Source organism: Neofelis nebulosa, chromosome 8 (assembly GCF_028018385.1).
Source record: "Neofelis nebulosa isolate mNeoNeb1 chromosome 8, mNeoNeb1.pri, whole genome shotgun sequence".
Taxonomy (NCBI): Eukaryota; Metazoa; Chordata; class Mammalia; order Carnivora; family Felidae; genus Neofelis; species Neofelis nebulosa.
Genome location: NC_080789.1, coordinates 102,047,785 through 102,070,393, shown reverse-complemented (window position 1 = coordinate 102,070,393; position 22,609 = coordinate 102,047,785). Strand labels below are relative to the sequence as shown.

General features: G+C 46.9%; 1 protein-coding gene across 1 annotated transcript in view; it reads right to left on the bottom strand.

The window, feature by feature from the left end:
* Positions 1–22,180, bottom strand: part of ANO2 (anoctamin 2) — a 341,667-nt gene extending 319,487 nt beyond the window's left edge. Inside the window, exons 1-2 of the mRNA XM_058743946.1 lie at positions 22,050–22,180; positions 26–216 (exon numbers count right to left, since the gene is read on the bottom strand). Of these exons, the coding sequence (XP_058599929.1) occupies positions 26–216; positions 22,050–22,071 (213 nt within the window). The 5' untranslated portion in view covers positions 22,072–22,180. The remainder of the gene's footprint in view (positions 1–25; positions 217–22,049) is intronic.
* Between the last annotated feature and the right edge of the window lie 429 nt (positions 22,181–22,609).

The window sequence follows — 22,609 nt, the reverse complement described above, 5'->3', positions numbered from 1 at the left end:
GCCTTTACCCCACCCCAGCACTCACCAAGCTGCCACAGGAGCTCCCTCCACCGGAGGGCGGGCCAGAATCTCGGTCATGGTCAGAACTGCCCTGCGGACCCGGGGCTTGGGAACCGGGAACCTTGAGGTATTGCTGGCCACGTTTGGGGCCCTGGCCCCCTCTGGCCACTGCCCGAGGGCTCAGCCGGCGTGGGGAGCCAGGGAGCAGGGGGATATCTGTGAGAGGAAGAGACAAAGGAGGCAAAGCAGCTTCAGGTGACAGAAAACCCAGGACACAGAGAAATTGAGGCACTGATGGGAGGGGAACTGGGATGTCCCTAAGAAAAAGGCCACATCTCCTCACAGCCTTGGTTAGCCAGGGGGGAAGAGGGTCTCAGCCACTATATACACATGCATGCACACACGCACGCACACTGGGCATGGAGCCACCAGCAGGAGCCCCTTCAGATGATGGGTGTCATAACCTCTCATAATTCCCAAAAAAGAGAAGGTGGCTCCGGCGAGCCAGGGTAAGTGGAGCACTCCTTGGAGAGACACCTTGAATTAATGCCAAAGGCTTGAGTTTGGGGGCCTCTCCCAGGGCAGCCAGGCGGCCCTCATGGCCCGAGGAGAGAGCAGAGAGGAAGAGAGACCAACTGTGGGGCCCCTGAGGGCAGGGCCGGGCTCTGACAAAAGCACTGCCTCCAATGCCCTTCAGGGGTTCCCATGCACCTGCTGCCCCCAACAGGGCTTCGGAGCTCCACAGCCCCTTCTGGACCCTCCCCAGAACAGCCCCTGGAACAACCCACAGCGGGAGCAGCAGTGCTATTTCAGGGAACTTCCAGCTTCACCCCTGGAGGGAAAAGACCCAGGCTGGTGACAGAATTGCAGAATGTCACAACTGGAGGGGACTGAAGCATTAAACACTCTGCTTTGCACCAAAAAGCCCCAGGCAGGGGCCATGAGCTAGCTGCCAGGGCCTCGAGGCTGATGAGACTCGATCTGTCCCTGCGTCTGAGAAATACTCTTTCCAGCAAAGCAGCAAACCTAGTGCGCCTGGGCCTAACCCTGAGCTCTGCCACTTGCTCTGAGAATTCTCTGAGCCTGTTTCTTCAACTGCAACATGAGAATCCCACACTTGCAGGGTTGTAGTGAGAATTCGAAGCAGAGATGTACATGCGAAACACCCAGGGTAGTCATCAGCCCATGGGTGGGAATAAAAGGTGCTTATTATAATTATTATTATTTTCATTTTGAGCTCCGTGTAAGAAGAAATCATACCATATACATCCAGCTCAGCCCTCAGCACCTGCTGAATGAATGAAGGAACAAAAAGCACCTGGAAGGAGAGCTTCTGATCAGTGACCAGCTTGTAGAGCAGCCCCTTAGGTGCCCAGCTCTCTGCTGGACAGTTCAGGAGCCCTAGGACACCTGGTCCCTACACTGGAAAATCTTATCATCTCTTTATGAGGACAGACCTGGCAGGTAGGAAGCACAATGAAGACCAGCAGAGGAAAGCTCTCATAATTTACTTCTACACTGTGGGCTCTAGTCCGTATTGTGGAAGACCAGAAAGGCTAGAAGGCTTCCTGAGGAACTGAGCCTGAAGCTGGTCTCAAAGGGTGGACAGCTTCTGAAAGGCAGGAGAGAGAACACAGAAAAGCAACAGTGGGTATGCATGCTGGTAGAGCGACAGGGGGCAGTTCAAGACATCATGGGAGTGGATTCTCTCCTCGGTTCTTAGTCTCACCTCATCCCTTTCCCCCTGTGCCTTTCTGCATGCTTGCCCGCCATCTGGCCCAGGGCAGCATTGAGAACAGGGCTCTACAGCCCAGAGATGGCTTGAAAACCTTCAGATGCATGTCTAAGGAGCCCAAGACCATACTGATGTATAACTGGGCAGATGACAAAGGTGACGTTCACTCAAGCACCCTTGACAGCCATATTCATATTCACACCTGTGACTCAAGATAGCTCATATTCAGAGTCAGCCCAAAACTTTGGTCAAACCATTACCCAGGAGCCACGGTCTCCTGAAGGTACAACCTGGGGTTTGAGGCTGGCCTTCGGGGCCCCACCAGCCATCCCAGCAGCAACCTCTGCTTGCCTCTGACACATAGACCATGGCTGCATGAGGCCCTGCTTTTATGCCCACCTTTTCTCCCAACCAACGAGAACACAGCATATGGCTGAGTTGTTTCAGCTGCAAATGACATACCATGCAGTAATGACACAGAGGTGGAAAGATCCAAGAGAGCTGGCTTACACCATGAAATGAAGGCTGCGGTGGCAGATGGGGGGAGGGGTTGGGGGGATGGGGGGTGGGATGTGAGCGATGTCTGGGCATCAGGAAGAATAGGGCAGGTGAACACACTCCACAGGAATCCTCTAAGAAGCTGAAAAAAGGTGAATTGGGGTTGATCCGAAGTAAAGGCCATCATACACAGCTTATGGAACATGATACTCATTTGAAAATAATCTTTCCTTCGTTGACCATTTACTTGGCTCTTGGTACATACCGCCTTGCAAAACAGATCCCTGGGTGTTCAGGATTAGCTGCCTTCTTGGGTTATGGGTGCCCTGAAGGGCATGGCTCACCCACCTCTGGATACCCTGGATGGATTTTCACAAGGCTTGGACCTGGGGCCTCTTTTCTACACTCTTACCCTTTTCTACACTCTTTTTCTACACTCTTACCCTTGCCCTCTATCTGCTCCTATGCCCTCTATGCCCCCCTAGATACTCTATCTGCTCCTATGGCCTTAATGACCACCTACGTCCCCATAACCCTCAACATTTTACCTTTAACCCTTACTTTCTTCTAGCTTCTGGATCCACACATCCTCCCGCCTACCTGGTATCTCCACTTGGATGCTTCAGAGCCCCTTCAAAACCTCCATCTCCAAAACCAAACTTACAATCTGCTCTACCAGATGACTCTCGTCCAGGATTCCCTATGGCTATGAATGCCACCACTACGTTCAGTCCATACACCAGAAATCTACAGGCAGCCTCCAGAGTCTTCTTCCCTCATGCCCCACAGCCAATGTGTCACTACTCCTATGAATTTTGCCCTGAAATATCTCCCAAATCCATCTGTTTTTCACCACCTCCATGACTACCACCTTAGCCCAAACTACCACACTTATTCAGCTGGATAACCCCAGCAGCCTCCCAATAGCGCCTACTCCATGCACCCTTGCTCTCCTTCACCGTTCTCCAAAGGCAGCCAGGGGGTCCTTTCAAAATGTCGACCTCGCTATGACACCCACGTGTGTGGAGATTTCTGGTGCTTCCCACCACTCTCAAGCTGTGAGCCCCTGCACAGCCTGGCCCGCTCACGTCTCCACCTCATCTCTCCCCGTGTCCCTCTGCGTTTCTGAGCTCCAGCCATACCGCGCTGCTTGCAGTGTCTGGAATGCACCATACTCCCTCCTGGCCCAGGGTCTTACCCGTGCTCCTCCCTCTGGCTACAATGTGCTTCTTCATCTAGCTGTGGGCCACCTGCTATTTTGGCCATTAGGGACCCAGAAAATCAGAAGTAACACATTCCTGTCTTGAGAAGCTACTGATCAAGGTATAAGACAGAAATAGTCAGATACTACAGGCAAAGCTAATTTGCTTCCACTTCAGACATGACTTAAATTCCAGAAGCTGAGGTAGTGTAGGGAGGGCTTAGGGGACACACAGACACATGTAAAGTCAGCAGACGAAGGCCTCCAAGCTTTATCCAATGGACTCCACTGGTCAGCAGGGAACTACAGAGAGTGGGGCACTTATTGGCTGGTGTCACTGAATAAAGGTAACCTGTTGGTGGCAGCCCACTGATTGTCTAGTCAAAGGAACTCCTGTGCTCCGAGCTTCTGCCCAGATATGACCACCCCCTAGTGACTCCCCCATATGGGACTAGCCCATTTTTCAACTATTCACACCCTCATAAACTTCCTGGAGCATTGGGGTGGGGAGAAAGAAAGGCCTTCCTCACCTAGTCAAAGTGTAACCAGATGAAAATGACCAGCGGCCTCCTGCTAAACATGGACAGAGGGCAACCCCAGCTTGGCACCAGACCCTGCCCACATCCACCTCTGTCCCAAGACATTCTCCACTGCCACCTTTGGAGGGATCTTTTCGAATCACACTGCCCCACTCTCCCACTGAAAGCCTTCCAGTGGCTCCCCACTGCTAGAGTAGAAAACCTTCACCATGAACTGAAAGGTGCTGCATCCATTCTCCAGCCTTGCCCTCACCCTCCTTCCCATTCCCCTCTTTGAGACTAGTCTTTCTAAATATTCTTATCTGCTCCATTTGCTAAGAGGCTGAAGCATAGCGGCACCCAGGGCCATGGGATAAGGGGAGGGAGCTGCACTTGTTGAGGGTGAGGAGGAATCGAAGGGGAGGAGGGCAGTGTTCTGGTCTCGACCTGATGTTTGGAGGACCTGCAGCCTGTCTGAATGGTCCATGGCGGACAGTCTTTCGCAGGCCAGGAATAAGAAAGTCACTAAAAGGCAGGCTGTGATTTGGGACGACATGAACGTCACACAGGGGTGGGCTCTACAGACAACTGAGAAGTGCTAGGTCAACAGCCACACCCTTCTCCATCCCACTCTACAACCCCCCCTCCCAGGACTAGCCAATGGCACTCCACTACACAATGAGCCCCACACTGAGCAGGAGGACCCCTGGTGCCTAGGCCTGGCATTGCCAGAATTTCAGAAAAATAATGTATTTTCTCTGCACATTTTAGTTCCGTGATTGAGAGGAGGGTGTCATTACCATATCTTTCCCTCACAGGGGGAGTGTGATGATATGGTAAAAACGTGAGCTACAGAAAACGTGAGGGATCTTTACCAAATCCTACCCCGGGGCTCAGGGCCCGCCCCCTTCATCTGCACCTGCCCACCCCGATTTCTCTGCTCCATTCCAGTCACTGTGCCCTAAGTCCCCAGAATTCCCCTTCTGTGCCACCCACCTGCCTGCTGACTACTCACCTCCTCCTGGAAGTTCTCCTGGACTAGGCAGCTGTCTATCCCTCATGACTGCAACTTCCTTTCTCATCTGGGACCATCACACACTTTCTAATCCTTTTTTTTTTTTAATGTTTATTTTGATTTTGAGAGAGAGAGAGCACAAGCAGGGGAGAGGCAGAGAGAGAGGGAGAGAGAATCCCAAGCAGGCTCCACACTGTTGGCACAGAGCCTGACTTGGGGCCCGAACTCGCAAACCATGAGATCACGGCCTGAGCCAAAACCAAGAGTTGGACACTTAAAGGACCGAACCACCCAGGCGCCCCTCTTATCCTTTAGAACCCACTATTTCAGGGGTGAACTCTGTCTCTTCTAGAAGGATCCAATTTCCACCACCCAGAAAGGCTGCAGGTACCTCAGGCTGTGCTATAGAAGCAAACAAAGAAGGAGCAGGATCAGAGATCTGCAGGGAAAAGAACAGAGACTATAGGCAGGGAGAGGCCCAAATCTCAATGAAAAAACAGGTATAGCTTGTTTTCGGGGTCCTCCCATGGCCTGCCCTTTCACACGCCTACCCAAGGCCCCACCCCAGCCACGGTCCCCATTCTGTGCTGCACTTTCTCACCCACCACCAGGGTCTTCCAACACCCATTCCCCCATTTAGCTCTTGGCTGTCTTGGCTGAGAAGCTAATACACTGCGAAGTACAGGGAGCCCTTGCTGGCATCCCGAGACAAGCGATACAATGAAAGCATTCTGAAAACTCTCAGGGGTTCTGGAGATGCCGCTGGCCCTGCAGGGGTCCAGGGGCAGGGGTCTCACTGTGAGGAATAGTCTCTAGTGGTGGGCACTGCTACCCCACGCTGGGTGAGGGGAGAGCTGCCACAGGGAGAGATCCGGACCCTTTGACTCATGCCTCAGCTCTCGGGCAGTTTGGCAAGAACCTTCAGGGTCACAGCCAAGGATCAGAGCAAGGAGGGGCCCCTGAGTTGGGGAGCCGGGCAGGAGCAGGCTGTGGAGAGTCGGGTGGGGGGGTGGTGAGAAGAGCTCGGGCAGTAGCTGATGGCAGGAAAACCGGAGCAAAGGGACCCGGAGGCACAGTCAAGAGCAAGGCAGCAGCAGCCTGCACAGACGGGGAGCAGGAAGTGGGTTCACCGGGCACGGAGGAGGGTGAGGTGAGTCACCGGGGCCCTAGGAGGTTTCCAGAGCCTCCAAGAAAGAATAGCAGGAGGTGGTTTCCTGTGGGAGCAGGACCTCCAGCAGCATGGCTCTTCCTCGAAGCTTCCCTCATGGCATTGTTACTGCCTCACTACTAACCATTGGCAGGGCAAGTGTGGGTGCCCCAAAAGACAGGGCCACCTCTCTCACCGGCCTTTCGGGGCCACTGCTTCCAGCAAAGCCAGATAGGGCAGGGCTGCCCTGAGTGGAGATGGCACATCCACGCTCTCCTAGGCCAGGGACAAGACTCCTGGTGGGCCTCAGAGAGACCTGGGTGCCTTCAGGACGCTCACCTGGACCCTCCCCAAGCATCCTGGGACAGATGGACTGCATTTCAGTTAGGGTCAACTTTTTATGCTGAGGTCTTACTCTGTTTTCCTACATGAATCTGACAGGCAAAATCTGAGCCTCCACACTTAAAATCTGGACCTTGCAATGGCCCTGCTGTTCACCCTACTCTCTACCCCAGAGTTCCTGTTAAACAGTACCTTTCTGGGCCTCTGCATGTGGCCAGAGTAACAGAGGGATGATCTTCCAGTGCCCTCTCCCTCTTCGGCTCTGCGTATCTTGACTCAAAAACAGCCCTCTCTCTACCGATGCTCAAACATTCCCTTCCTAATGAAGATACAGCCCCAGTGTGGATCCTTACCTTGAACCTGGATAAGTAAGAGCTAACTGGCCTCCCTGCCACTAAGCTGGCTCCCCGCTGATCCTCAGGTCACAACCTGACCGAGTTACTCCCACTCAGGGCTTTCATTCTTCTTAGATGAAAACCAAATTGTCTGATATGCACACAGGGCCTTTCATGATCTGGGCCCTGCCTACCTAGCCGAATACCGTTTCATCTCCTAACATCCATCCATGGCCTGCTTACCCTTTCCAGCCTCCTGGCCCCATGCACGCACCACATGCCATGCTCCAACCACACCTGGCCGCTCTTGGGGGGTGGGGGAGCATACATATATGCCATTGCTCACATCTCTATTCTTCTCAGACCATTTAACCTCCTGGGTGCTGTGTAATACACTGGAAATAGAAGGCTTGCCCTAGATGCTCACAAGGAAGGCAGACTAATAAGGAGAACAGATTAATAAGGAGATTTCAGGAACAAGAGAAAAGCTGAGGCCGGAGTATAAACAAGGAGCTACAGTAGCAGAAGCCCACAGCTCTGCTTAGAGCCAGCAGGCCTCCCAGAGTGACTTTTGAGGAGCATCTAAGAAAAGACAAGGAGGCATCTTCCAACGGGCAAGGGAGGAAAGGAGATTCCAGGGAGAAGGGCAATTGTTTGTATGGTCCTTCTCAATCAGCTGCTGGGCTTGCCTGTTTCAGGTCATCAGCCTCCTGAGAACAAGGCATGCGTCCCCCTCGTGTTCCTCTTCCACCCACGTAGTCCCAATAGGTGGCCAGCTACGTGGCAGAACTCAGAGCAGGCAAAGAAAGGGCACTTTGGGCTTATAATACATACTTTTTAACAGGGCCTACGAGGCCCCTTACTATCTTTCCTGCTAATATCAATCATCTCCTGCTAGTCACTCCTCCCTCCCTCCCACCTCTCCCTCCCTACCTCTCTGTCTCTCTGTCTCTCTCTCTCTCTCTTTCTCTCTCTCTCTCTCTGACACACACACACACACACACACACACACACACACACATACAGAATACACACACACATCAGAGAGAATAAACTACCAGCAGCTTCCAGAAGAAGGCGACCTGCTTTTTCTTATCCCTACTCTTTGATCTTTGGAATTGTTCTCCCTTTTGCCCCTAAACATCTCTCCTCAACCAAGACTAGTTGGTAAGTCCCTTCCTGACATCTCTCAACCCTTTAAAAAGGCCTTTTAACAAAGATCACTTATAGTCATTGCTCAGAGCCAGGATCCTACAAGTGAAGACCCAGGTCAAGAAAAGCAGCAGCATTTCAGGAAGCGCTTCCCTCAGGGACAGAACCCAGGGACTGGGATCTGGATGAGTTCCTCAAATGAAATCTATTCATGGGCATCTCATCTTACACTGTGGTTGGTTGTGTGGCTGATGACATTAAGGGATAATGTCCCTCCCTCTATGTCAGGAGGAAGCAGCCAGTCTACAATGCAATTGATCAAAACTGCTCTGTTAGCTAATCGTAACCTGTTTCCCAAGTATAATAACATGAAAAGAGCATAACGATGCAATGGTGAGCAAAATGCAAGCCTTCCTCCAGCCCCTCCACACAGATCACACCTGTGCTCACATACACACGCATGCACACATGCACACCACTTTATGAGGGTGACTGGCTCCTCTCCTGGTCATGCCTGGTGGAGTCTCACCATGTCCCCCATCTTCCTTCACCGTCCACGAACATCTCCTACCTCTCATCTCTTCCTCCTGGTATAACCAAGATTGATGAGCTCTGCCTTATTCTGAGCTCTCCAAAGAAGGTGGGACAGATCTCTGCTGCCCAAAATGGACTGGCTGTGAGGCTAAAGCCTAAGACAGCTCCTGTAATCACAATGCTCTGCTCAGACTGCAGAGGCCTGTGGATCTGGATGAGATATGAGGGATACAGAGAGATTCAGCAGACAAGAGGAACATGGATGCGCCTCAGGATTTTATAAGATATCCCAAATACACATATAATCGATAGGAAATTGCTCAAAAGTTTTCTCTCCGCTACAGTGTGGTTAACTGAAATAAGTAAATTCAAATCATATAGACAGAAAGCCTCATGTGCTCAGCGGTGCTCTTCCTGAGGACAGGAACAGTGCCCATCTTGTTCGCCCCTGTATGCTTAGCCCCAAACATGAGGACTGGCCCATAATTGGCTTCGGGAGCAGGACAAGTGCCTTCCCACAGCTTGGGAAGGTGGAGCTCAACATCAAGCGTCAGCTAAGATGGTTAACACGAAGTAGAAGCTTAAAGAATTGTTCATGAACACATGTGAGACACCCCTAGGGACTCCCAGAATTGCCAGGTCAGACTTTTAAAAGGACTGGAGATCCCATCGTAACTAGTGGGGGAACAGCTTGAGAGACCCATTTGGTAATTTCTCATGACTCCACCTCTACTAGGCGGCTGTGGTGACCATCCCAAAGACAAACTGCTCTTCCTTAAAACCGGATGCGTCCTCATTTGACTATCAGTGAGGTTATGATCACCACATTCCAAAGGACAGAACCAGGAGGAGTGGTTCTGGAGAAGGAGAAATAGAAGCATACAAGAGCTGCTCTGTGGGGGAGGCAGAGATGGTTGTGGGAAGCCAGACTTAAAAAAAATATTAGCATTCAGGGGCGCCTGGGTGGCTCAGTCGGTTGAGCGTCCAACTTCGGCTCAGGTCATGATTTCACGGTTTGTGAGTTCGAGCCCTGCATTGGGCTATGTGCTGACAGCTCAGAGCCTGGAGCCTGCTTCAGATTCTGTGTCTCCCTCTCTCTCTCTACTATCTTCCACTCGCACTCTGTCTCTCTCTCTCAAAAATAAAATAAACATTAAAATTGTTTTAAAATATTAGCATTCAGCAATTGGGAAAGATGAGGACCAGTGGAGACAGGGACTCCTTCTCAACCCTGGGTACATATTAGAATCACCAAAGAAAGTTAAAATATTGATGTCTGGGCCCCACCTCAAGATTTGGACTTAATTTGTCTGAGGTGCTCTATTGTGCCACCAGGGTTGAGATGGCTGGTCTATAGAATCAAAAGTGTGAACAGAGATCTAGTCGCAAGGTCCTGACGTATCAAAGAAAGGCACACTACCTAGACCGTAAATAAAGCAAGCTTAGGTCAAATAAAACAAAGCACCACTTAGCACGGCCAAGATAAACATTTAGAGCTAGAGAACGGTCTTGGCCTGGGTGTTGAAAAAAAATTGGGTGCCACGTGAACCCAGAAGCAAGGGAAGCCTGTTACTGGAGAAGGAAAAGAAAGCTACCATGCTTGGCAACCCATGAGCATGCTTTGGCCCACTGGCTATAGAAGCAGTGTGTGCTTTAACCAGGGCTAAGACCCTCCACGTATGTGGCCTTGGTGTGGCTCCCCGACTACTAAAGCACACTGTAGAACCTGGATCATAATGCCAGCTTGAGAGCCAAAGGGGGTAGGAATGGGTTCTACACAATCCAAGTAAATGCAAATGCTAAATGTCATTAAACGTAGTTAACATGTGCCTGAATGATTTGATAGTTTATGGATGAACTAGAAGTTCGTCTATCTGCCATAACAAACATAAAGGCAAGCAACTTCCTCTAAATTGACACCTTAGAGACACCTGGGCGGCTCAGTCAGTTAAGCCTCCAACTCTTGATTTTGGCTCAGGTCATGATATTGTGGTTTGTGAGTTCAAGGTCCACATCGGGCGGGCTCTGTGCTGACAGTGTGGAGCCTGCCTGGGATTCTCTCTCTCTCCCTCTCTCTCTGTCATTCCCATGCTCCCTCTAATTAAATAAATAAATTTGTTAAAAGGTTTTTTAAATATTTTTAAAAGAAGCAATTGAATCCACTGGCCAACTGTTATCATACCAACTCAGCATTGATTCATTCTTTCATTCACAGCACTAGAACAATCCTAAAATTTGTATGGAACCACAAAAGACCCTGAAGAGCCAAAGCAATCTTGAAAAAGAAAAACAAAACTGGAAGTTTCCAGATTCCAAGTTACATTACAAAGTGGCAGTAATTAAAACACTACGATACTGGCATAAAAATAGACACATAGATCAATGGAATAGAACAGAAAACCCAGAAATAAACCCACAATTGTATGGTCAATCAATCTTCAGCAAAGGAGGAATCAACATACGATGGGAAAAAGTGTCTTCAACGAATGGTGTTGGGGAAACTGAACAGTCACGTGCAAAAGAATGAAACTGGACCACTTTCTTTCACTATCACAAAAATAAACTCAAAATGGATTAAAGACCTAAATGTGAGACCTGAAACCATAAAAATCCTTGAAGAGAGCACATGCAGTAATCTCTCTGACATTGGCTGTAGCCACATCTTTCTAGATGTGTCTCCTGAGGCAAAGGAAATAAGAAGCAAAAAATAAACTACTGGAACAACATCAAAATCAGAAGTTTCTGCACAGTGAAGGAAACAATCAACAAAACTAAAAGGCAACCAATGGAATGGAAGAAGATATTTGCAAATGACATATACAATAAAGGGTTAGTATCCAAAATATATAAGGAAATGATACAATTCAATACCCAAAAAACAATCCAATTAAAAAATGGGCAGAGCACATGAGCAGACATCTCTCCAAAAAGGACATACAGATGGCCAACAGACTCATGAAAAGATGCTCAACCTTACTCATCATCAGAGAAAAGCAAATCAAAATCACAATGCAGTATCACTTTATACCTGTCAGAATAGCTAACATCAACAACACAAGAAACAAGTGGTGGCAAGGTTGTGGAGAAAAAGGACCCCTTTGCACTGTTCGTGGGAATGCAAATTGGTGCAGCCACTGTGGAAAACTGTATGGAGGTTCCTCAAAAAGTTAAAAATACAACTACTGTATGATCCAGGAATTACACGACTGGGTATTTACCAAAAAAAAAAAAAAAAAAAATACAAAAACACTAATTCAAAGAGATACATGCACCCATATGTTTATAGCAGAGTCACTTACCAAACTATGGAAGCAGCCCAAGTGTCCATCATAGACGAATGGACAAAAAAGATGTGGTGTGTGTATGCATGTGTGTGGTCGTGTGTGTATGAATATATATAAGGGAATATTATTCACCCACTAAAAAAATGAAGTCTTGCCATTTGCAATGACATGGATGTAGCTAGAGGGTATAACGCTAAGCAAAATAAGTCAATCAGGAAAAGACAAATACCATATGATCTCACCCATATGTGGAATTTAAGAAACAAAACAAATGAGCAAAGGAAAGGCAGAGAGAGAGAGAGAGAGAGACAAACCAAGAAACAGACTCTTAACTATAGGGAACAAACTGATGGCTACCAGATGGGAGGTGGGTAGGATGGCGGGGGAGATAGGGGATGGGGATTAAGAGTACACTTATGATGATTAAATTAAAAGAAACATAATAAAGGTTTTAGCAAAGTAATGAGATCACGCTTGCAAACCTTAGCACAGGGCAGATGTTCAGTAAACAGTAGTTCTTATCTCTGTAATTATCAACATCATCATCATCATCTGGGGACTCTGGCATCAGACAGACAAAAATAAATTTAAAAATTCATTCCTTCGTTCAAAAACCATTTAATAAGCATTTACCACCCCCGTCCTTCCCTAGATGCTGAAACTTGGAAGACTGCAGAGCCTTACACACTGGAGATGCAAGTGTGTAAATCTATATATTTAATACAGGAAAATAAGTGTGACCATGCCACACCAAAATTATCACTTTTGATAAGCCCCTAACACAGAGACCACTGGTTGCTTACCAAAACTCCATGCTCTCCTCTTCTTTCTGGACCTACAGCTAGACTGTATTTTCTAGCCTCCCTTGCTATGGCAGGCTATGAGATGTACCTGTGAGACTGAATTCCAGCCAGACGAAGTAAACAGAGCAACATGTGCTACTCCCAGACCTAGCCCATAGAAACATTGTGTGCATGCTCCTGCACACCCCTCTGGGCTCTTCTCCCCCCTCAGATAACTGTAGAATAACCCTCAGGGTCACCCTAGAAGTCATAGTTGAAACTGGCTAAGCCTCCATCATGCGGGGCTCCTGAAAAGTTATATGGAGAAGAGCCACCCCAGTAACTTGTTTACCCACCTGAACTATTACTTCAGCAAGAAGTGAACTATTGTGTTTTACTCATTTATTTTTTGGTCTGTTTGTTAGAGCGGCTAGCTGAGCATGACCCTAGCTAGCATAGCACCTTTCACTAAGAATGCAGATAATAATAAAGAACTCCACTTACAAGTGCAGCAGTTAGCCCACTGAGATACCATTTGAATCAAATACCCACACATCAGAGCCCTGCTCAACAGACCTTTTCCCAAACTTCTCCCAACCTGACAGATTTAACAGCCCCCTCACAATTTCTAAAAATCATGGCGGTGGGAGGGTGGGGGTGCGGTGCAGAAGATACTCAAAGATAGGGACTGGGTATCATATTTGACCCTCGCTGCAGCCGGCCACATAGTAGGTGTTCAATGAAAGAGTATATTTAAAAACTGAAATGCTGAAAACATGAGCAGAAAGAGTTCTGGGCAAAATAATCTCCCCTATGCTTTGTGCTAAAGAATTCTGGAGCTTTGGTAATGTTGAGTTCAAGCACTGTTGAGCAGTAACAAAGGTGATTTTAAAGAAAAGTTGTGGCCTTGCCCACAGGGTGCCCCCATAGTCCAACTCTCCCTTAAGACAAAAATGAAGGCTGGGACCTCAGCTTCTCATTAAAATTAAATAAACACAACAATTTCACTCTTTTCTAAATCATGAGGCTCACTTTTGAATTAATATTAGAGACCCCTGTCATTTCTGGCCCTTGCCCATGACCTACATCTGAAACCATTTGTTAACAAAATACTTTCTGAATAAAAACCTGCTGACAAAAACTTATTTCCTTTGCACAGATTCCTTCTCTCCTGTGCTCTGCCCCATTATTCCAGCCTTTTTAGCTGCTCCAAGCCTTGGCCTCTGCCTCCTCGGTTCAGTGGGATTTTGCTTCTCTTGGATTCCTGCTCCCTGCACCCCAGTCAATAACATGTCTTTATGGGGCTACATTTGTGACTTTCTGTTCTCAGGGATTCCACTTCCGTGTTGATGGTTTTTCAGTGCCTGAAAATGGTTGGCTTATGTATTTTATCCTGTTGTTCGGCTGTTTACAGAAGAGTGTCCACCCCAGTACCAGTTATTTTATGGGCACTAGAAAAATGTTTACAGTAGCCTGTCCCTAAAAACTTCTAAGGCCATGCCCTGAGTAAATCAACAGGGGAGACAGACTTGAGAGGTTGAGTCTTAGTGAGTTAGAGAATCTTGGGAAATACCTGGCATTTTCTACAAATATACCCTAACAAAGCAGAAAACCAAACCTAAATAGGCTCAAAGGAATCAGCCAGTAATTAAACCGCCTGCTAGAGAACTTTTTTAATTTGTTTAACCTTCCTGAGAGAAAGGTAATGTTGTATCACGCACAATGTCCATTTTACCATCAAAACTTACTAGACATGCAAAGAAACAGGAGTAAGTGACCCGTGAAAGACACAAAGCCAGCAATAAAAACCGATCTCAGCCCTCTGGCCTTTTTCACTTTTACTCTATCCCCAACTTCATGGAAGATGGCACCTGCGTTGTCCTCACGGGAAAAGGCTGGTCAAGGCTTCCAGGTCACACAACAGACAGGGCCTGTGCTGGATCTGGCCCTGTCAAGGGGACTGGTGTTTTGTTCTCCTTACTCCTTCCTAGTTCCACTGTTTATGCTTTTAAAATAAACAGGACTTGATCACCAAAAATAAACAAATGAAACACATACACACACACACACACACACACACACACACACACACCTGTTCTCAAGACAGCCAGACTCATAACCTAGAGATCAAGAGTTGCATGCTCCTCCAACTGAGCCAGCCAGGCACCCTCCAAAGAAAAGACTTTAAAAGCAGGAAACATAAATATGTATCTAATAAAGATAATAAAGATAAATACAATCTTACTAAGTGGAAGATATGGAAACTGCAAAAGTGCAAAGAAATAGAAAACACAAACAAAAACAAATGTAATTGGTTTCATACTTCCTGATTTCAAAACTATTACAAAGTTACTGTGTAGTACTGGCATAAGGACAGAAAAATAGATCAGTTATTAGATTTGGGATTCTAGGGGCGCCTGGGTGGCTCAGTCGGTTAAGCATCTGACTTTGGCTCGGGTCATGATCTCACAGTTTTTGAGTTTGAGCCCCGCATCAGGCTCTGTGCTGACAGCTCAGAGCCTGGAGCCTGCTTTGGTTTCTGCATCTCGCTCTCTCTCTCTGCCCCTCCCATGCTTGCTGTCTCTCTCTCTCTCTCTCTCTCTCTCTCTCTCTCTCTCTCTCTCTCTCTGTGTCTCTCGAAAATGAACATTTTTTAAAAAATAAAAAATAAAAAGAATTGAGATTCCAGAAATAAAACCTTGAATTTCAACAAAGGTACCAAGAAATGGGGAAAGAAATGGGGAAATGGTACTGGGACAACTGGATGTCCACACACAAAAGAAGGAAGTTGGACCCTTTCCTCACACAATACACAAAAAAATTAACATTTTGAAAAATGGATCGTAGACCTAAATTCAATAACTAAAACTATAAAACCACTTGACACTAACACAAGAGTAACCTTTATTAATTGGGTTAAGCAATGGTTTCTTAGCTACTATAATACCAAAAAGTACAAGCAATCAAAGAACAATAGACAAACTGCCTTCCATCAAAATTTAAAATGTTTCAAAAGACCCCATTAATAAAGTGAATATACAACCCAGAAAATTGGGAGGAAATATTTCTAAGTCATATATCAGAATAGGGACTTGTATCCAAAATATATAAAGAACTTTCACAACTCAACAAATAAAAAGACAATTAACCTAATTTGAAAATGAGCAAAGGGCATAAACAGACATTTCTCCAAGACGACACGCAAGAAATATTCAACAGCACATGAAAAGATGTTCACCATTATTAGTCCATGAAGGAAACACAAATCAAAACTACAATAACATACCACTTCACACCTCTAGGATGGCTCTGATAAAAAAGACAAACAATAACAAGGTTGATGAGGATGTGGAGAAATGAGAACCCTCAGACATTGCTGGTGGGAATGTAAAATAGTACAGCCACTTTGTAAAACAGCCTAGCAATCCCTGAAAAAGTTAGCCAGTCATTCCACTCTAGACACACACACACACACACACACACACACATACACACACACACACACACACACACACCCCTGAACTTGAACATTCATTGCAGCATTATTCATAGTAACCAGAAAGTGGAAATCCAAATGTCCATCAACAGATAAACAAATGTGGTATATCCGCAGAAGGGAATATTATTTAGCTATAAAAAGAACTAATACATGTTAATTCTAATACTAATACATGTTACAATATGGCTTAACACTAAAAACAGGCTCAGTTAAAGGGCCCAGACATAAAACACTATACATTATAGGATTCCACTTATATAAAATGTCTAGAATAGGGAAATCCACAGAGACAGAGATTAGATTAGTGGTTTCCTGGACTTAGAAGGAGGGAGGAAAGGTGAATGGCTGTCAGTGAGTATGAGGTTTCTTTTTAGGATGATGAAAATGTTCTAACATTAGACAGCAGTGATGGATGCACAACTCTGTGAATATAATAAAAACTACTGACTTATATTTTTAAGGGATGGATTTTATTATTATATCTCAACAAAGCTGACCTGGAATTATTTTCAAAAAATGGAACTCCTAGAACTAAAAATTACAATAACTAAAAAGAAAAACATCATCAGATGAGCTTAACAGTAAACTGGAGAAGGCAGAGCAAAGATCAGTGAAGCTAAGGCTGGATCAATAGAAATGATCTGATCTAGAAAACAGAGGACTAGAGACTGGAATAAAATTTAACAGAGTTTCAGAATTGGTGGGACCACATAGTCTAACATACATGTGATGGGAGCTCCAGTAAAAGAAGAGGATGAAAATAGGGCAGAAAAATAATTGAAGAAATAGTGATTGAAATCATCCCCACAAGTTGATAAAATACAGTAATGTCCACATTCAAGAAGGTCAACAAACTCAAAGTTAAGAAAAATACAAAGAAAATTACACCTGCACACATCATGGTCAAACCACTGAACACCAAAAATAAAAATAAAATATCAAAAGCTACCAGATTATAAAGGTATTCTACATGAATAAAATAAAAATCTGGATTAAGGCTGACTTCTCAGCAGACCCATGGAGACCCACAGAGAACACCTGGAGTGCTCAACGGAATAAGCTGTCAACCCATTATTCTATATCCAATGCAACTATTCTTCCAAAAGGAGAGTGAAATAGACAGCTTTCCATAAAAACACAAGCTGAGCGGGGGCACCTGAGTGGCTCAGTCAGTTAAGCGCCCGACTTCGGCTCAGGTCATGATCTCGTGGTTCCTGAGTTCAAGCCCCACGTCAGGCTCTTTGCTGACAGCTCGGAGCCTGGAGCCTGCTTCAGATTCCCTGTCTCCCTCTCTCTCTCTGCCCCTCCCCTGCTCGCTCTCTCTCTCTCTCTCAAAAATAAATAAACATTAAAATATTTTTAAAAAACACACACAAGCTGAGAGAATTTGTCACCAGCAGAACCACACTTCAAGCCACACTAATGGAGGTCCTTCAGGCTCCAGGGAAATGACAACAGATGGAAGCCAGAAAGTTGTGTCTGGGAAGTCTTGTCTCCCTCCCCCTTGAGGAGAGGAAAAAGAGACTGGCAGCCCCTGGTCTCAATGGACAATGAACCATGGAGCTTTTTATATGCTATAAGCTACTACTTTTCAAATGACAGGTTTAACCCAATGGCTGGTGATCTAAAGGTCTGCCAACAGCATTTTAAAAAATATTAACACCGTGGAGTGGACCAGAAAAGAACAAAACACAAACACCCCTTTAAAAAAGCCAGAAACAATAAATGCTCACGTGATAATAATACGCTTTCCAAAAATCTATTAATGAAACTACAGCTCATTATGTTGGGCAATGTCTTATATAAATAGCACAAATATCACTGTGACATTCTTCCTAACGTTTAATGTTGATGAACTAGAACTGGCCTCCTGCAGTTGGACTATGAAACCTGTGTAACTTATAACTTACTGTCTGTTTTCTGACCTGCCTGTCAGGAAGCTTGCACATAAGTTTTTGTTCAACGATAGTACCTATTCTTAGTCTAGGTTTTATGATATAATACTGTGCTCCCAATCCTTCATGATTTTACACTTGTTCATTTATCCTTGTTTTAAGTTTTATTGTTATCTGGATTTTCTTCTTTTGTAAACTATTTGAAGATAAGTAATACATAGAAATAGTTATTTGATACAGGCACAAATAAAAAGATTGAAAAGGAACTGAGTGAACAACAATTATCATACTATTTAAAATAAGGGAAATTTTATTCTTACTTCTTTGTATTTAAACATTTTTCGCAATGGAAGTATATTATTGCTTTTTTTAAGCTATGTTTAATTAGCTTATGATGAATATCAGGCATCAAGGACTGTTAGAAAATGGGAATTATCCCTATGTCAGTGAATAAGTCAGAAGATACAAAGTATTAAAAAATAAACCCAAAATGGTATCATTTGCACAGGTGCAGACACACACACACACACACACACACACACACACACAAGCACACCCCAGCAAACCAAGACTTAACAGTTTCAACCTATCCCTGAAAAGTCAGTCTGAAACTTCCTGATCAGCACTAGTGAGGTAGTAATCTGTATAATAAAACACTGCCACTCCCTCCCCTGCAAAAAGATGGTTTCCTGGCCTGAAACAATCTGTCTGCATTTGCTGATAACTTCTTGTCCCACCCTCCTTCCTATAAAAAAACTTCCATTTTGTATAACTCCTCCAAGCTCCCCTCAACTTGCTGGATGGGATGTTGCTGGATTCATGTATGGTTTAATAAAACTATAATTAACAACTTAATTAAAATAAAATTAGATCTTTGATTTTATTCCGTTGAATTTTTACTTGGGCTAATTGGTATCTATACTTCCTATACTTTGTAGGCAAAGGGTAGTGTACTTGTGTTTGCCAAACAGGGAAGAAATGACACCAGCTAACCGTGAGAACTGTAATCCTTGAGCAGTATCAGTGAAAGTTAACCTCAATGGAGAGTTTTCAGCCAGACAGACTTAAAAGTTATTTCCCTAAAGTTTCTGGAGGAAAAGCAGGGTTGATGAGAGGAGTCCAAAAAAGACCTAAAGTACATCTTGAAATAATTACTGTACAGTCGGGTTAATTTCATTGGTGCGGTCAGAGCAAGTCAATGTCTGACCCCCACTTCCTCCTTCCCGCCACCAACAACAGTGGATAAGGCTGTGAAAGTATTAAGATCATCTTAGGGTGAAGGTTAAGGTCTTGACAGGCAGGTGTTGTGGTTTACTGATCTTTGTAACTCCAACACTGACCATAGCATCTGGCATACAGTCCAGTTGATAGTTGGCCTCCGAACTGACATGAGTCACACTTACGGGGGCATAATATGGTGAGCCAGGTTTGCTAGAGCCCATCAGGACCCTAAGCACACCTTCTTCCCCCAGTGGTCACTAGCTCAGTTTCCCATGTCCCCGTAAACCCTAAATGTGGAACTCAGGTCATCCGTGCTGGTGAAGACACGTCCCCAGTGTAGATCACAGTGGCACATGTCCTTACAAGTTTGGTGATGACAACCAGGCTTCTTGGGCTTGGCCCCACAAAATAAACTAACCATGATGACTCCAGATTGGAAATACAGCTGACTCGAACAACGCAGGGTTAGGGGTGCCAATCCCCTTGGACGATTAAAAATCCGACTGTGACTTTTGACTCCCCCCAAACTTAACTACTAATTGCCTATGGTTCACTGAATGCCTTACCAATAACATAAACAGTCAATTAACACATTTTGTATATGTATTATATAACGTATTCTTACAACAAAGTAAACTAGACAAAAGAAAATGTTACTAAGAGAATCATAAGAACATATACATTTACAGTACTATACTGTAAGAAATTTGCGTATAAGTGAACACACGCGGCTCAAAGCCGTGTTGTTCAAGGGTCAAGGATGGTGTATAGGCACAGCCCTGCCTGGACTATGATTACTGCATTTACCTAAGAGCCTTGAAAAATTAGCATCTCCCTTAAAGCCCAGTTCCACCCACATTTCCCATCCCTATTTGCACATATCCATACTTCCTTCTAATGACTTCTTATGAACAGAACAAAAGCAACAAGGTGAGGTGCTGGGAAAACAAGTTTGAATTCCAATTTTATCCTTCTGTGATTATTCAGTGGTTGACACAATATAATAGGCATGTTTCTTAACGTCTCTGAGAGTCAGGTTCCTCTTCAATGAAATGGACTTAACATTGACAACAAAGTTGTGAGGCGAAGCACCTAGCGAGCACAGTGTCTGGATATACTGGATACTTGAATGTTAGTCTTCCTTTTCTCCGAAAGCCAAGAACATATGGCCTGAGCTACAAGCCTCTGCTTGGTCTGGCTCACTCTTGCCACTCTCCCACTTCACCTCTCTGTTCCAGGTACTCGGCTTCCCCGCTATTTTTTGGACAGCTCAAGCACACTCCTGCCACAAGGTCTTCCGCCTATATTTGCCTTTGCAAGATCATTCTCCAGATATCTTACAAGTCTTGCTCCTTCATTGAATGCGATCTCTGTTCAAACTCATCTCCATAGAGAGGCCTTTCCTAAACCACCTGATCACAAATAGAGACTGATTCCATTTTGTAACCAGAGGCAGGATCCATGTCTAGCAGTCAAATTTCTGTTCTCCGTGGGCTCTAGGAACGCCACAAATGGGGTGGGACAAGTTTCTCTCAGCCAGCACAAAGAGTCCACAGAAGGGTGGATTTCCAGAAAATGGGGTCCTCACTTCATTAAATCAAAGACAAGCTTCACTATAGGCTCTATGACTCTGGTCCAGGAGCCCTGGCCCACAATGGATGATGGCAGAGAAGGTACACATGGAAACCAGATCAGAACCTGAGGCTGGTGTTTGGAACCCACCCCTACCCCTCACACAACCACTTCAATCAGCCAGCAAAGTGGCCCAGGTCCCCACATACAGGCAACTCAGAGGGCATTAGAGATTGCTGGAAAGGACCATATTAGGACTTTGCCTCCCAAAAGACAGGTGAATGGCAAGACACAGTGAGTAAAAGGGCCTTGGACGCCCAGCAGCCACTACAGGGTGACAGACAGCTAGGTGGGCCAGGGCTCTGAGGTCGGATCACAAAACAAAGTCCAGGGAAGCAGAGGGACCCAGAGTACCACAGTCCTCTAGGAAAGCCCCTACATTGTCTAAGATCCTCCCTCCACCTGCCACTTGCCTTCGGGCTTAGATCTAACCTTGCTCAATGGGGCCTTCGGTCCTGGACCAGGGTCCACGTGGTTCCCAAGATATCTCTCCACACCGGCTCCCAAGGTCTCAGGACTAGGACCGACGGCTAGTTCTGGTTCACTATTCATGCCAATGGAGGGGGCACCTCCCCACTTCACACCTCTCTCAAGAACCACGAGAACATAATCCCTTTCCAGGCAAGGTGGACCCTGCCCATGTGTCTGCTCAGTATAACTTGGGAGATGCGGCAGAATAACGTCTTCCTCCCGCAAAGTCCACCTCCGCTTGCTTTTCCTCTAAGAAAAGTCCCCGGGAAAGGCGTGCCTGTGTTTCCCTTCACCCTGGGGTGCAAATGCCCTTTCTGAGCTCAGGTCTGGGTTAGGGTTGGAGGAGTCGTCCTGAAACCGTGAGAACACTCCAGGGAGGCCAAAGTCAAAGTCGCTGGGGATGAATTCGAACCTCTGTCCTCAGCAGACTGCTGGTGAATTAAACCCCAGCTGTCTGCTTGCCCCACATAACCTGAACTAAACATCCAAGGACTCGCATGAGTTGAGGCAAAAACGCACCGGTAGGAATTGGTAATCAACCACCAAAAAGCCGCTGCACCAGTATTATTATAGTAATAATAAGTGTGGGAAATTGCTCAGGCGTCCCTCGCCTCCCCTACCCCGGCGGAAAAGGGACCAGTCTCCAGCACCTCCCTCTCCAGGTTCACGTGGGGTCACCAGTCCCAAAGGCAAGGAGCTAGGATGCCGGCTCCGTCACTCCCAGCCCCTCTCCCTCCTATCATTCGCCGGGACGCCGGGGACCAGGGTCCCCGGCAGGGGAGACTCACCGCGCAGCCCGGGGGCGGCCATGGTGCGGACACACCGGACGCGAAACCCGGACTGGCCCGCGGCGGCGCCGGCGTCTGCACCGGTTTATTCCGCCGCGGGGCTAATTCCATCGAGCTCAGCGGCGCCCGGACGTGCCCGCCCCCCGCCCGCTCCTCCCCCTGCCCTCCCCCCCACCCCGCGCCGCCCGCCGCGCAGCCAGGGTTCGAGCGGGCGCTCCCGGCTGCGCCCCGGGCGCCCCGGCGCCGCGAGCGCCACGTGGGGAAGGAGCGCGCCCGAGGTAGGGGCGAGCCCAGGCCGCGCTGGGGTTCGTGAAGCGGAGGGGCGCGCGGGGCAGACGGCCGCCTGCTCTCCTCCACCCGGGGGAGGTGCCTCCTAACCTGGTTGGGGCGTGAATGTGCAGCCGGATTATCTCGTGCACCGTCTGGCTGATTAGTTTCCAATTCCGCCCCGCCGCCCGGTCCGGGGCACTGCCCGGGTCGGGGTGGGAGGCTCCCTCGCCCAGCTGCCTTCACTCTCACTCGCCCTGGCGACCAGCTGTCCCCACCGTTCCCTAGACTCC